Source organism: Grus americana, chromosome 1, assembly GCF_028858705.1.
Source record: "Grus americana isolate bGruAme1 chromosome 1, bGruAme1.mat, whole genome shotgun sequence".
Lineage (NCBI taxonomy): Eukaryota > Metazoa > Chordata > Aves > Gruiformes > Gruidae > Grus > Grus americana.
Genome location: NC_072852.1, coordinates 10,131,607 through 10,148,168, shown reverse-complemented (window position 1 = coordinate 10,148,168; position 16,562 = coordinate 10,131,607). Strand labels below are relative to the sequence as shown.

General features: G+C 37.5%; 1 protein-coding gene across 1 annotated transcript in view; it reads right to left on the bottom strand.

Annotated features, from left to right (window-relative positions):
• Nucleotides 1-16,562, bottom strand: part of SEMA3A (semaphorin 3A) — a 172,646-nt gene that overhangs the window by 5,988 nt on the left and 150,096 nt on the right. Inside the window, exons 13-16 of the mRNA XM_054804985.1 lie at nt 16,056-16,097; nt 10,249-10,406; nt 6,243-6,310; nt 481-623 (exon numbers count right to left, since the gene is read on the bottom strand). Of these exons, the coding sequence (XP_054660960.1) occupies nt 481-623; nt 6,243-6,310; nt 10,249-10,406; nt 16,056-16,097 (411 nt within the window). The remainder of the gene's footprint in view (nt 1-480; nt 624-6,242; nt 6,311-10,248; nt 10,407-16,055; nt 16,098-16,562) is intronic.

Sequence of the window (16,562 nt, the reverse complement as noted above, 5' to 3'; positions counted from 1 at the left end):
CCCTTATGTCCACTACAGTTCTTCATTCTATCTCTGCCTTATCTGCAGTAAAGTCTTAGAGCATGCAGTACATAGGAAATGCTCCTGTTAGACTACATTTCAGTCAAACAGTATAATTAGATGAATGCACTTACTTTTTTCAGAAATTTGTAATATTTAAGTTCAATATAATCCTTGTATGATGCTTTAGGTGGCACTTAGCTAACTTTTTGTGTTTCTGAGATATCTAATGGAAAACCAGTGTGTTTTGCAGGGAGAGGATATGGATGTTTTCTGATGTAACAATCTGTAAAACGTATTAGAGAGCTTATGGGATTTTATGGTGAGTAGGAACATGGTGAAGAACAACAGGAATTTTAAGATTCTAGAGAAATTCTGTTAAACTAAAAAACAGATGGACATTATTCTGGGAAGGACTCAGGTTCAAGTATATCTTCATAGAGAAGACTAGTTGCATCTCTCAATTTTTTTCTACTGTACCTCTTCTTTGCGGTCATCATTTTGCTTCTGGAATTGCCAGTAGACTACAGCACGCTGAGATTTTGGACTGCACTCAAGAAAAGTGCTGCTATTCTCTACACCATAGATAATCTTTTCCTCCAGGGTCTGACCACTTGGGTTATCTGTAAAGCAAGAAAAAAAAAGAATTAAAATTACCAAGAAAGAAAAAACTTAACTGCTAAGTGAATTTGTTTGTTTGGAAATTAGGCTCCCTTAAGGTGTTTAAAGATAAAAACCTGAAAAGAAAAATTTCCCTGTATCAGTATGCCATTTGGAAAATCTCCATCAACATCTCTATCTTTGTAAGGATTCCTGGTAGGGTTTTTTTATTATTGTTATTATTTTTGTATTTTAAATCCTAACAGCTGTTAACATCTCAATATGTGAAGTTAATGAATTTCATTGTGAAATTTTGTGTAAACCTCATTAATATTCATCAAGGAAAGCATCTAGGACATGACAAGAATTTTTAATAGCAAACTGTATGCAGTGAGAAAACGCAGGGTGTAGTTGCAGAATGTCTGTAATGATGCCTCCTGGGCTCTATGATCATAATACTTTAGAGCAAAGTAATAAAACATTAGGCTATTTAAAAATAGTATAACGTGTTTAGATTATATGGCACTGCAGTTTGCTGAAGCTGTTAATGACCAGAAATAATGTTTTTTGAGGAAACAATCTTCAATTAATCATTTCCTCTCATACTGATATAATTTATGGAAATGTAATGAGGTTAATAAACCACACTCTATGGGAGGGGAAAAAGAAAGTTAAATAAATTACTTCCTTTTCTAACAACAATGTTTCAAGATATTCATCAACTTGCTGGAAATATCACATAGCTATAGGACTTATATGGCATTTGATTCTTCTCCAATACCGCAGAGGCTGTAAGGCATCATATTTCAACTCTCCACCTTAGCTCTTTAAAATGCTGTTATGGACTTAAGTGGCAGCAGTACAATAATCCTGGAGAGTGGATGGGGAGGAAGGGGTTGGTAAACTATTTAACACTGTGTTGATCTCATGGGGTTTCCTGTCTCTTTGCCATTATTTGTCATTCTTTCTATTTTCCATTTTTGATCTTTAGTACTGGAAATCTTTAGCAACCTCTTTTGATATGTTTTAATAGGAAAATGATGTCTAATTAAAATCCTCTCAGATAAATCCTTTGTCAAGTTTTGTTTGCTTTCACTGCGCCTTTATCATATTGGCCATGTTGTTTAGCAAACACAGGCTGTTTGCTACATGACTGAGCCAAAGGTAAAAATAAAATTGAGCTCCTGGTTTATGTTGATACAGTAATCATATGTCTTTCCATAATGACTTGCAGCCCTCAGAGAGGATGGGAGAAGGGATAGGGGGACAGAATAGGAACTGGTGCTTGCCCAGTTCTCAGCAAGGAAACATCGAATGGCCTATTAACACTGAACAAATAGGGAATGGGTTAGCTCGCTCTGCTGCATTGTGAGCCTTTCCAGCAAGTAAGTGGGGTGCTATATAAACAAGCAAGTGAAACAACTTTTATGACATCTCTCAGAAACCACATCCCTACAAAAAATGTCAGTGCAGCTTTGGGCCAGGAAGATGAGGAGCAATGGAGGAATAAATTAGATAGCAAAGCAACAAGAGAAGAGTAAGGCAGATGGAAGAGAATGTAGCCAAGGGTACCAGTGGTAAGGGCTGAGATGGAGCATGGGTGAATTTGTGTCAATGAAACGAGGAACTGGAAGTAGGTGAAGAGATTAAACTGAATATAACTAGAAGTGATAAGATAAAGATTGGAAAAGGAAATGATTGGCTTATAACTCATGGGTCCAGATTCAACACTGCGAATGGCTGACTGATGTCCTGACTTCTGTTTCAAGTTAGGTACTCTAATTTAGGAACAGAATTCACGTGGCTGAGCAGGCAGCCAAAGATCCTTACATAGTCAACAAGAGGCAGTTTGACATCTGAACTGGGATCCACAACAGATAACACATGCAGGGCTGCAGCATAAGACACTCAGTGGGAAATGTCCCCTTTTATAGCTTGGGACACATGCGTTACTGCTCCAGTGATGTGCTTCTGTGAAACAGAGATTTACAGGCTTCCAAAATAAAGGATGGAAACACAAGGATCTCACCTGAGGATGCATGCTGCATTTCAATTCCTCTCTCCCAGGCTCCATGAACTTTGAATCATGGTTGCAGTATGGCCCAACTTCAACAAGAGCAATCTGATAGTTTGGGTGCTTATATTGGAAGTAGATCTAATAAGTCAGTCTCCTAAGCCTAAATGGACTTTGAGTCCTCTTCTCCCACATCCTAAATAGCTGATTTAACCATCAAGTTACTCATGAGGTGGCTTGCAGCACCACTTGACTATATTTTCCTGAACACAGCATAGTCCAAGTGAATTATACAGGAGCAGAGCACATGTAACACTGGTCTCATTAGATCCAAGGAGGCAGTCTTCTAGATACTAAATATCATTACAAAGGACAAAAATAGATATTTCTTTGGCAAAGGTCCTACTGGCCATGAGCAGTAGCACATTTTTAAGAATATAGAGAGGTTTCTGCTGGAAAATTTAGCTACCTAGGATATCCTTAGTATCTAAGAAGCTAGTCACAAGTTTTCGTGGAAGTAACCTTGAGGGTGGGTGCTCTGACATCATTTCAAACTTCTGAGTGTTTTCTGGACCTGGTCCGTGGCATTCTAGGGTGTTAGAGATCAGCATGGAAAGTGGCAGAAGCCCCCTTCAAATTTCCTCACAGTTCCAGAAAATACAGTATGGGTGACAGTCATGCAATGAGAAGAGGAAGGTTTTAAGAGATCCTTCAAATTCCTTTTCCATGATTTAAGGGAGCAGAAGGCAGGTCCAGAATTGTCTATAAAGTTCATTTAATATTGAGCACGTGGAGTGCAGCAAAGTAAGTAGAGTGATGGAATAATCACAGGATCAGAGTGGAGCTCTGGGACTGAGGGAAAAGCTGAAGAGACTAGAAGGAAGCATGAAGGTCTGGGAAGTTCAGAAGAGCAGCTGGAGGAATTAGAAAACTATAGAAGTCATGAAGTTGGTTATGAAATTCAACCCAAAATCCTGTCTGAGAGCTGTAATTCCCAAACTGAACCCAACAGCAGTATCAGTTTACTAGCCTGATAAATATCCTTTAAATACACAATTTCTGACACAACCGAAGCAGTATAAAAAGCTAAGTACTTATACCAAGATTGCTTTGCAGATGAATGATTCTCACTATACAGTTAAATTCAGAGTGATTCTTTGAGCTTCCCTTGGGATAAATGACCTAAAAAAGGTGACTCTTCTTTTACAAATTCTTCAGAAAAAAGAACTTGAATAATTAGTATGTTATGCTTAAAAAAATATAAGTCCAGCTGACGCAAAGGCAATCATGCTTTTAGATGTAAGCATTAATGTCTGGCCAAACATCTGTACAGCTAAGGATCCTCAGCTCCCTCTAATGTTGCTGTGTAGTCATTTTATACTACTTCTTATATATTTGCACAAAAGGGCAACTGAAGGAGCTACCTAAACATTATTAAAACCATTATTATTGCTTCAGATTGATATCAAAGTAAGTTTCTGTAATGTCTTTAAAAGTGAGATATACATTAAGATATTGTTCTTATTTCTTCTTTCTGTTGGTTCACATGGAGAATCAACTGGCAGTTACTTCAAAGGAATGTGTAGACAAATAGTAAATGATTGCTGGAACTTATTTTTGGCTATAGGCAAACCCAATTCTTCATCTGTTGTCCATGAAACTACTAGACATAACCAAGGAAAAAAACTTAGCATAAGTTGGCATAGAAAGTTTATGGGCCATGCAGCTGTCTGTGCAATGCATGATCATGTGCAAATGACAAGTAAATATAGGAAAATGTTATAGAATTACAACTCGGAATTAGTTTAGAGAAAATTTCACTCAAAACCAGTCTAAACCATCCAGTATTATGACAATGCATCCTTAAAGTCTAAGACCTAGAACTGTTCCCTCAGTAGTTTTTGTAAGTTAATGATTCTTCTAATCATGCTGTCTTCATCTCACTATTAAGTAAATTTTTCAGTGAGAACTTGTCTTATACTTGCTCTGCTCTTTTTGACAAAGCTGTATTAAAGCTCCTTGTGATCACGTGTACCATATAGTAGCTTTTCCCTGACCTTGAGTTCTCATGATTATGGTCATGAAAAAACTGAGCTGGATTACTATCTTCCCTTTGGACAAAAGATATCTTTTCAGACAAATATGTTTACCAAATATGGGAAGATATAAAAACCAAAGTGTTTTGAAATCCTTTTCTTGTCTGTGAAGTTAAAGAACAGACCTACAGTTGTATAAAGCACAGCTAGAAAGGGCAAGAGAACATTAAAAAATTGGACATGTGGTAGCCCAGATCATCATTTTACTCAAGAGTAAAATGTCCAGATAGTAAAAAAGTAAAGCTAAGACATGCTTCTGATGGTAATAAAATCCACATTTAGTGCCTGGTGAAATTTTCCTATTGGTGAACTGAAAATGTCGTCTCAGCCCTAATATATGGATGGTCTCAACTGCACTGTATAAGTATTTCAAGATAGCATGCAACTGGAAATTTGTGAACTTTCTACTAGTCCACATTGACTAGTTAAAATCTAAATTAGTCGTACATTCATAAGTTCTCAAAACATGACAACTACATATTGATCATAGTCTAGTCATGCACTTTTCCAAACCTTCTTCCGTTGACCTGAGTCTGGCAATCAGAAGTCAAAAGGAAAGGTATAGTTATGTTAGCTGCGAGTTTCAAATGATTAAAAAGGAAGATAGAGAAAACTATTACTGAAACGTAGCGGTGGTGATTATACCTGACACAAAAGTACAACTTTGGACTATTTATTGTTCTTGCTATTACAAGGACTCAAAGGACATGAGGGTTTTGAGATATCTCTACTTTCAGCCACCTCTTCTTTATTTTTCCCAGAGATCTGTCTGGTGGTTTAACCGTTATTAAAGATGTACCACAAACATGAGTAATCATTTTTTTCCAGCAGAGGGAAGTATTGCCTAAGTGTTCTCTTCACTTACAGCAAAATGGATATTTTTAATTTTCAGAGTGAAGATCTTCTGAACAGTTTGGCAACAAATTAATAACTGTGAGAAGTTTATCAGCCAAACAATTCAAGAAAGGAAGATTTGGTCAATACACTGTGAAAATGAAACAACCAACAAAAAACAAAACCAAAAGATGCCAAAGAAAACCCATGCTGAAAGCACACAGGACAGGCCTAATGCACGGAACATCCTGATTTTAAGGGCTGCTGGTGTGGCACCTACAACAAAACCGTTCCATATTTAGCCAAGGTAGTTAATTACGTGTTTGGTTATTATCCTATGCAAACTATATGAAGCAACATGTACATACTTCTTGCTGTTCTGAAGGAGATATGACTCTTTTCTGACATAATATGCCTAGCCGGGTGCTATGATATTATCAGGTAAGCGAAGCAGAAAAATTAAAATGCTTAAAACTGTTAACTTGAGGAAAAACAAAACAAAAAACCCCCCAGTCTTTAGTGTCTGATCCAGGCCATTGAAAGCAATCTAAATTGGGATAATGATGTATTATATTCATCTTTCCCAGATGTTCAAGACAATTTCACCAACAAATCATTCATGTGCTTCCTACTCTTCTCATGCACAGTCTGTAAATTACGTACAAATTAGTTGTACTTCAGTCATACCCAGAACTCACCGTGATGCTGCAGGTCCGAGCAGTGGGTAAGCGGGTCTCCATTTCGGATGTCTTGTCGTCTAGTACGTCTGCAAGTATTATATTTGAAAACTGTTAGTGACTTCTCAGTGGTCAGCGTTCACATTTGCCATGATTGAAGAGCAACAAATGGAACATATATATAATTACATAGGTCACAAGTGCACCTAAACAACACAAGGGAGGAAATCATGTTGTTACTACTATATTCTATGCATCATTATGGTTTGCAGGATCAGCCTTCACTCTTACAGGTAAAGTCTTCAGAAACCGGTAAATACCTATCTCTTGCACTGAGCCTATGAAGCTTATTTTAACTGTGTTGGCAATATCAATCACAAATTCATTACTTGGTTCGTAGATACAGGAACTGTTTCACATGCATCAAAAACCATGAAGAAGCTACAGATTTTCTGCAAGTACACAATACTTTAAGTATCATGGCATCTTTTCACTAAAATGAAATATTAAGACTGTCAAAGTGCCGTATTTTGCTGAAATGAAGATTTTTGAACGGGGTTCGAGCTTTTATTGCATGTCCATTTAACATAGTATATTCTTTTCCCAGTTTGATTTTCATTGGCTCTTTTGGAAAACATATTGATCTGTGTTAAAAAAATGTTGTATTTCACAGATGAAAGGTTTTAAATACACTTTTATTCTGCATTTGTTTTTCTCTCTCTGTCTGCTCCTATTTTTATTTAAATAGCTATGACACAAAATTCAACTGAGCCAGGGAGAAGCGTTTCATATAAAAAAAAAAAAAAAAGAAAAAAGAACAAGGAGAACAAGGAGAACAAGGCAAACAAAGATGTGTTTCAAGTGTGAGCACTTTACTTTAGGAATCAGAGAAAGCCTGAGGGCTTGCAAAATTAGAGGAGAACAAAGAGGATTAGGCTGCTGAACAATGCTGTGATTTCAGATTATGGCATCCAGCAACGGATATGCAAAAGTCAAGTAGCCTTGTAAAAAGCACTGTTGGTCACTCCCTTGTGACAACAGCCCACATTTTAAAAACCCCATTGTTCTGCAGCACAGAGCCCATCTCTCTTCGCTAGCCCTGTTTGCGGATTCTCACTACAGCCCAGCATCAGCACACACTAAGAGTTCTCACAGAGGCACCATCAGCTGCACAGCTGACTCCTCTTGGCTGAAAGATTTTAACCAGGGTTTTTTGTCCACTGAAAACTACTGAAATGTTAAAGCTGAAATTACATATGTGAAGTATGGCAACAGTTGTGGGGTTTTTTTTGGAAAAAAAACTATTCAGAATGTGCATTTTTTTATATCTTTCTGAATAAAAGCTTCTTTAAAATTATCCCAGTGAATGAGCATGCGTTAATAAGAAGGAACCTTCTGTTGATTGATATATGATTCAAAAAATGTTTTAATTCTAACTTCAGATATCATCTTCATATTATTCATTACCAATGAATAAAAATACACCAAAACATAAGGAACCATAAAATTTTGTTACTCCCTCCTAAATTTTGAAATGCAGCATATTTATAGGATACTATTTGTAGAAAAGAAGTCTGTGAAAAGACTCACATTACTGTCAATGGAGTTTGGATGAGATGTTTAGTTAGAATCTCAGGAAAATGTCGCACATATCACCATTGTATCAACACAATGATTTATGAAATATGAACCAGAACACATCTGCATGGGGTAAAGTTAAGTGGTCACACTACAGGAGCTCTGAACTGTCATTTAGACTTGTAAAATACACAAAGAAAGGAAAAGGAAATTAAAATCATGGCTCATAAAAGCTCCTTTTTAAGAAAGAAGAAAAAAAAAAACAACAAAACAAACCAAAAACAAAACCCCAAAACCAACTATTAGTAAAGCATCTGTGCAATTGCCTGAGGACTTAACTTTTCCAATATTTCTGGAGCCTAAAATTACAAGGATTCATTATTAGGAAAATGTTGACATTTAAGCTGTTTCCAGCAATGCTGATTTTGTCACAGATGCATTCAAAGCTGGCTTGAGGCAGTGGGTACAGTAGATACCAGGTAAACAGAGGATCCTCTCCCCCAGTAACACAGACCTTTACTCTGCTGCTGCTGCTGCTGCTGCTGCCAAGGGAAAAATGGGGGGAAGTGACGGGGGACAGCGGCTTTTTCTGAATGCATTGGCCGGATCCCAGCCTCTCAGGACTTACTTTTTCTTTCACAGTGGCCTCAAGAAGAGTAAATTCTGCACCCCAAGGTTCTCCTGTGGCTGTGCAACCCAGTTTAGCCCCAGTAGCCCTGCCCCTTAATCCCTGTAAGAAGAGGTCCCAGTCCCTTCATCCTTGATTGGGACAGTGAGCTCGGTTTGCGTTTAATGAGTTGGAGAGAGGAATAAGGAAAAGACAAAGCCCTATTTCTTTCATCAGTGTAAGCAGATGAATGGCAGAATGATGTGATCTGTGGGTCTTGAGATGGGCTGGGAGTAGGAATAGGTGCTAGTGAAGGCTGAGAAGGGATGAGGTTCAGGGATAGCGATCGGTGGGGAGGTGGCAGAGCGATTCAGTCATTCCTGACCTTCCTGTCTCCTTCGACTCAGTGGCAGTATTCAACCGTGCTGACTTCTAACCTCTAAAACTTTCAGATCAAATCAATCTCTTAGACTTTCCTTGAAAACCTCACTGTTCCCTCTCTTCTCTTTCCTTCTTTTGGTACAGAGAAACTGCTGTTCCTTCACCACAAATTTGACTTTAGCCCATGCAGCTGAGAAAACGTGACCAGCTCTTCTTTTGGGATGGGTTCAGTTTCTCCTTTTTAATTATTTTCTAAAGAATTTCACAAAAAAACTTGTCTCAGATTAACTTTGTTTCCTGGTGCAAAAAATAGAACCTGATGTCCTATAGGCAGCTTTTTCTTTTGTCATCAGTATTTCTTTAGGATACGTCGTAACGCAAACCTTGAAATTTTAATCCCCTCCATCTGAAAAGTCTGTGACACAAACACTACTTCCCACCCTTTACCACATTTCACCTCCTGCAACAACCAGTCCAAATCTGGAATTTGGAGTCCTGACATGCTTAACTATTTGCTACCGTTAGTTATATATAAACCCTTAGGTATAGAAACCCTTAGATTCCTTGCTTCTTCATATGTGCAAGATGTTTGGCATATTTGATTTAATGTGAGCACTTTTTTATCATTGCAGCCAGTTTGTCATGGGCATCTCAATACTATACCGATGTCTGTTCTTATTTGCAAGTGATTATCTACTCAGTTATTCCTAATTTTTGCTTCAGTAGCTAAGAGCTGTTCAGTAACTAGCTTATATACTTTAAGAGAAGGAATTTCAGAGATAAAGGCAGGCAAAGAAAATATTTTAAATTTTCAGATCAGGCAACTAGGACTTGTAAATTTTATATAAAAATTATATTTTCACTTGCAGAGTCTGTTTTCCCTTAACCTTTGCATTGCAAAACCTTTAGAATCAGTGCAGAGTGAATGTAAAATAGTGATTGCTCTGGTCTGGGAGCATTTAGACACACATCAACACACACAAGTTATACTTTTGTATGATAATAATAATGCTCCATATCACTAAAAAAATAACTTCCCATTCATGTCCAAACACTTTATAAATATTTCCTTTGAATTAGAATTCATGAAAATGCACGATATTTTACTTGGGCAAGTAGCCCTTTTATTTTAATATCAAGCTCCCTCCTCATGTTAGAGAAAAGGAATTTTTTCTTTCGGCTGTTTATTACTGAATAGAAAGTTATGAAACTGTTTCAGAGATGACCCTTTTCTGAATGTTTTTTTACAACAGCTTTTTAAGGCAACCCAAGAAGTAGCAGTGTTCACTTTAAATCAACCGAGACTTCATATTGCTTGTAACTCCCACAATTATGTTTTCTTTGGAAGAGAAAGGATTCCAGTTAACCATCCCATGAAAAAGCTCCAAAGCCCTCTGGTCATATTGAGACCATCAGTTAAAACAAATAGGAAACCATGCAGACATCTGAAACTGTCCCTACCTCTTGGCAGTGGGGAAGTAACGTGAGCAAGATGCACCGTCCCAGGCACAGTAAGGGTCTCTCGCAAGGCAACACTCAGCACATGCTTTTCCGTACACATCACAGCGGTGTAAAGGAAGCTGTGAAACGCCAGTGGCTGAGCCAATGTAGAGCTGTTGCTGTTATAAAAGTTAAAAAAAAAAAAAAAAATTAAAAATTGCAAATTGCCAGGTTTTTGCTAGGAAAGCATAAAAAAAAGTTATATAATAATATGTTAGGGCCATTACAAATGCAACAAAGGATCACGATCCTGATGTACACTAAAGGAATGAGAAGAGAATTATCCTCGCGATAAAAAAAATCAAATAGGAAAAACTTTTATTGTTGTTTGAAGCTCTTGGTGGCTTCTCTAAACAGTAGGAAAAATTAAAGTACTCCTCCTTTTTTTCTTTTCCATTCAGATCCCTGCACTACAATAAGTGACAGAACACAAAGGAGAATATGTTTTTGACTTTAAAGAAAAAACAACTTTAACATAAATTTCCTATATATGACCTTGATTTGTGTAAGGTGGGAGGAAACCTAAAATAAATTATTTCAGACCCATGCGAAGATATTTCAGCTTGGAAGTGCTGCCATGCACACACGTCTTTGCACGTCTGATAATTCTGATGCTTCATACTCTTTTTTATAGGTGAGATACTCTAATTGAAGCATACCTTTAATGAGGGGAGATGGCTTACTTTTTTTTTTTTTTTTGATAAAAACCAGTGTTGAGTGGAAGATGTAGGTCAAATGCAGAGAGAAGGCATGAAGTAAAGAAAAAAAGATGCAAACAAAATCAACTATAGCTTTGTATGACATCACAACAGAATATCTTGTCTCTCTCAATTTCCTCTCTGATATCAAATTCACATGGTCCATTAGGGAAGCTGGTCCCCAGAGGGACATAAGGTAACTGAACTACTGAGCCCACTTGAAAGTCCAGAGATATTTCAGCTTAGCACCAATTCACAAAGAAAACAAGTATGAGTGTAGTAAATAAATAGTTCCCTCTGAGATGCAAAACTAGGGGAAAACAAAATAAATAGATAAACAAAAATTAAATGGCATAATCCTTCTGTTTTGGAAACACTGTTAGTTTGCTATGAAAAGCTTAAACTTTGTCAACCAGCACCCATGGTGGAGTACAGGCCTTTTTAAGGTCTCACTCCAAACAGTCCACCAGGAAAATACAAATTTATATTCCTTTTTCTTTCTTAGAAAACATAAGAGTTGTGTGAAAAATAGGATTACAAAAAAAATGTTATCAAAATTCTTCATCTCCTGCATTGTGTTGTCCCAGAGGTACCATTTCCAGGGAAGGCAGGGATGGAAGGTGGCTGAGGTCACCTGCCAACTGGAAATGATGAGCACAGGATACCAGGACAAAAACAAACCAAAAACCACTCATAAAAGGTGCTGCACTAACTTCTTTCAGAGACAGCAGCTTGGCAGTTTATACAGACATATTAATTGTAACAGAAACATCCCGTGCATTTATATAAACATCAGTATTTTCTCAAGGAAAATATGACAAGGAAAGCACCCAAAGGAAAATTCACTGGTAAACTGAAACATAAGCCCTTTCTAAGCAGTTACTTCTGTCTGTTATAGGCCATAGCCGGGTTGTAAACCCAATTCTCTGGGCAGAAGTCTCTGACCCCGTGGAGCTCTACACAAGGTATTAACTGTACATCCCAGTGCCCAGTTAGCGTTGTACCCTCGAGAAGCAGATGACAGGCAGCAGACATGATAAGTTGATTCTTTCTAACTTAAGTCACTTAATGAAGTACCCAGCTTAGGGGTACGTTCTGCAGTAAAAAGAGCAGCAATTCAAATCTTAGGTGACCTAACCATCTCTCAAGGGATGCCTTTTCTCTTTACTGATTATGGAGGCAGCATAGGTCAAATTAGAGCTTCAGTTAAATATCTTAAAAGTCCAGATGGTATTGATCTGAGTCCTATGTAATTGGGGCATTAATATCTAGGTAAGCATGTAGCAATGTGTGGCGCAGCTAATATAAAAATCAACCCAGAGAATGCACGTGGGAAAATAAAGAAGAATGGTGTAATGGTTTCCTATGCCCCCCTGTGACGAATTTCATTTTGCCAAAGACCCCTCCCTGATTTCTAATATATGCCCTTAGAATTAAAGAATGACCAGAAACATACAAGGAAAAAAAAAAGTGAGGCCAAAATAGGGTTACTTAAAGACTCTGTTCCTCGTAGATAAGTTCATAAAGTTCAGTCCGTGAACTGCGGCATGTGTTTCAGGTGCTGCACAGCCTGAAGGCTGCTGCCCTGTTTGCTGCTCTTCTGATCGTGGTTTTAGACTCCAGCTGGTGATCATTATTCTGGACACTAATAATATATAAATCCAGGCAGTATGAAATTCAGAAAATAGTAATGGAACGATTTGCATCAATGGTCTGACCTTACTTTGCTATACACAGTTAAACTGCCTTTTGGGCAAAGAGTTGCTCCCAAGAGGTTGTTAATTTAATAAATCAGATGATTATCAGATCAAACCAGAGGAGGGAAAAAAAAAGTTGTCCTCTAAAAATTCTTGAAGATGTATCAGAACTCCAGAAAAGCTGAGGAGACTAATGTTTTAAGCAATCCAGTGGTTTCTGGATTCAGCGTGCTGCCCAAAATGTAGTCTTTCCCTAGAAGCTGGACAAAGAGATAATGGAGAATTTTCCATTTGCAATTTAAAAAAAAAAAAAAAAGAGAGAGATATGAAAAAATATAGTGCTTAAAAAGAAGAATTTAGGCAGAATTTTAAAAGGAACTTTAGGGAGCATGAGGTTCAAATCACATTTAATTTAATTGTATGTGTGGAAAAGTAACTGATGGGGAATGGTTCAGGGGGCTGTTTAAGTGCCATATCCATTTTGAGCTGGTCCGTTCTATACGCTCACTACGGACAGAAAGGGCAATCTCTGGATAAAATTCAGTACTTTGTGAACAGGACTATAAATGTAGTCACAAAGGTCTTTCTGAAGGCCTGTGCCTTGCTGTTGATTGAGCATCTTATGGAGGAGAAACAAAAGCTCTTCACAGAAGTTCACCAGACAAGGAGATGGCCTGTATCAGCCAAGGTTCTCCTTGGTTTTTCCCCACCTTACCAGAAATCCAATGTCTTTTTGAAACAGAGGATCACAAACCTGACCCTGAGAAAAAAGATCAGAGCTTGCTCCACAAAAAGTCACCTTTGACTGAAAGCCAGGTCTGACTTTTTGGCCTGCTTCCACATTTTTAAGTCAAGGGAAAAATTATGGAGTCCCACCTGACAGGCTCAGGGCCAAGGGGTAGCCAGGGGCTCCCGCAAGCCTTGCTCCCACGGAATTGTGAATTAAGGCAGCTGCAGGGTGTTACAGTGGCTTTAGGATGCTGTCCTCTCAAGGTTTGTGCCTATTGCTAACCATGCATAAGTTGTTAAGTGATAAGGTTACACAAGCCTTGGGCTCTGAAAACAATTAGGAGGAACAGGTAGCTTCAGTGAGAAAATAGAAATATAATTCCTGGGAGTTAAATACAGCAGAGTTGAGAAAGACTGTATCAAGGCTTAGTCTTGCACATAGAGGTTAAATTTCCTCACTCAAAGTCACTCTCGCTCAAGGGCCAAATTCATACTCATCGAGAGAGACATGGGAGCCTTAGAGTTTTATACAATTTAAAACTCCTGAAGAATTTGTAGATTTTGGTCTTTAGGAAGAAGAGTCATTTGTAATGTATCATATTGGCACGATGGCAAAAGAGGTAGCTTGAACAACCGGTGTAGTAAAACATTCGAAAATAAGGAGAAACTCCTCGTACCATGTTTTTATAATTGGATGAAAGAATTGTTAGTGAAAAAATAAAATGAAGTGATTGCTTTAAATTTCTTCAACAGGACATGCTGGTTTCACTGTTTACAGTTCATGCTCCTGCTTTCTACAGTGCATAGAATTATCATGCTGTTTATATGAAAAACGCCCTGCTTATCAGAACACAGTGAGTAAAGTGTTTGAGTTATAAAACTACAGTATTTTTAAATCATAAATATGAAATGGAAACATGTTGCCATGTACTTGTTTGATACAGAGACGCAGTGCCAAATGCTTGTCATACTGTATCATGATTCTGTCATTTTTAGCCTGAGGCTGCTTGATTTTTCATGAGCTTAACTCTGCCTGAATAACTTGTGGTTTATGCTCTTTTTTAGCTTTAGACAATTTTAGCAGTGTAAATTTGTTTTCAAAAGATTCAAGCAAATTTGTAATCTCTCCTGAATAACTAAAGATGCTTTGAAGAAGAAGTTGTATGAAAATGCATGGTCCATTATCAAATATGATTGGCTGCTTTAAGGGAATGTACTTATAAAAATAATCCAAAGCAGAGCATTTTGGTATGATGTGAACATGTATACAACTTGACAGGTTTGTTTTTAAATATCCCAGTATTCAATAGTACATTTTTTTCATCCTGCCATTTTTGTTGTTTTAGGTGGCAAACTGTGTTAGAAGAGTGTCCCCAAACAAAATGTTTTCTGTCAAATACATGAATGTTTTCAGACAACTTTCCTAAATACGGTGACTTCTGAGTTAAATATGCATTATTTCAAACATAATATTGGGCTCTGTCCGTTACAGAGTGAATTCAACTTCTGTTTAATAATGTATAGAGTGAGGTAGATGAATTAACTAAATCTTATTTGTAACACATACAATTTTTAGTGTACCCAGTCCTGGAACTAATACCAAATCTCCTCTTTACAGACAATGACATTAATGGAAAAAATGACTGTGAACAAGTTGCTTGTATTTACTGAATTAAGCTCCAAATCAACACAAATATGAAAAAAAAAAAGTTTTATTATGTTAAATTCGACACCAAATTTTATGTCTCAGACTTTTGAGACAGGAAATGACATTTGCTGGGATCCACCTACCTAATTCCAGGTGGACCTGGAAGATTGGCCCCTAACACCCACTTCACTCCCAGACTGCAACCCAATGTTCTTTGCACGACTACATAATTCAGCAGCAGCTTCACAAAGAAGCCTAATGTTAATTGCCCATATTGGTCAGAAATGCAGGAATCACCTTTACTGTAAATCAGACAAAACTTTACCTCCATCCACCAAGAAGTCCAGTTCATTTTAGTTATGGTCTGGTCTACAAGGAAGGCTATAATACATATACTTTCTTTAAGAAGTTAGTTATTAGTGCACTCAGCAGAAAGCAGGAAATACAAATTCTGGAGTCTGGAACCCATATCCTAACCATGTCATTGAACCAGAAGGCCATGGAAAATATGGATGAAATCAGATCTACCCTCTTTGTTAAAGCTGAATAGTGCACATCCAGGAATGGAGTGGGCATTGGACAGAAAGACAGGAGGCTGTCTCATTTCCAGTCTTTGCTCCACTATCTGCATTTTGTACTAGACTATTCCTACAGAGGATAGTCCTCATTAAAGCAAGGGACCAAGTTTGGCCACTCCTTTTGAACAGTTTCTCTGTCATGAGAACATTCCATAATGTGGATTTTCTTTTTCTTGAGAGCCTGCAGACAGCTGGTTAGTTTGTGTTTAGTTTCCACCTTACCAATACGTAACACAAACTAGGCTTTGCCTTTCTCCTTTGCATGTCACTTTTTCCTGAGAAACTACTGATGTTTATATAAAGGGATGGGATGCTGCTGCTGTAATTAATATGTCTCTACTGACTGCCAAGTTACTGTCTCTAAAAGACAGAGACCAATAAATATTTAAAAGTGATTTAAAGTTTGTGCACATAGTACCTGTTTTGTGGAAATCTTCATTGCTGAAATAACAGTGGGTTCCTAGGGGGAAAAAAAGAGTTAAAATATAAAATGAGTTCTATAAACATAAAAGTTCTGCTAGAATCCTATCTGCCCAATCCAGAAGCTTTGAGATTAAACTAGACACTCCTCAGTAACGGTGCTCCTTGTTGCCTTCTGCACTGGAATATTTTCTGGCTATAAGCAAATTAGAATGCATGTACAGATCAGGGTGCATCTTTGATTGCTATGTAGATATATCATTTTCCAGTACTTTTACAGTTTCATTGTGATTGCTTTGTTCCTAGTTTCACATCTTGAAATTAATTTCTGCACTTAACATTAAAACTACATTTAAAGAACCTCCCAGGAAATATGAAAATAATAATGGCTATATAAAAGTATGTAGTTACTACATTAAAGGAGATCTCACTGAAAAAAGCAACACCCTTTATACATATCATGGTGAAAACCGCATTCCTGCAAAATCTTATTCATAAGAACAAA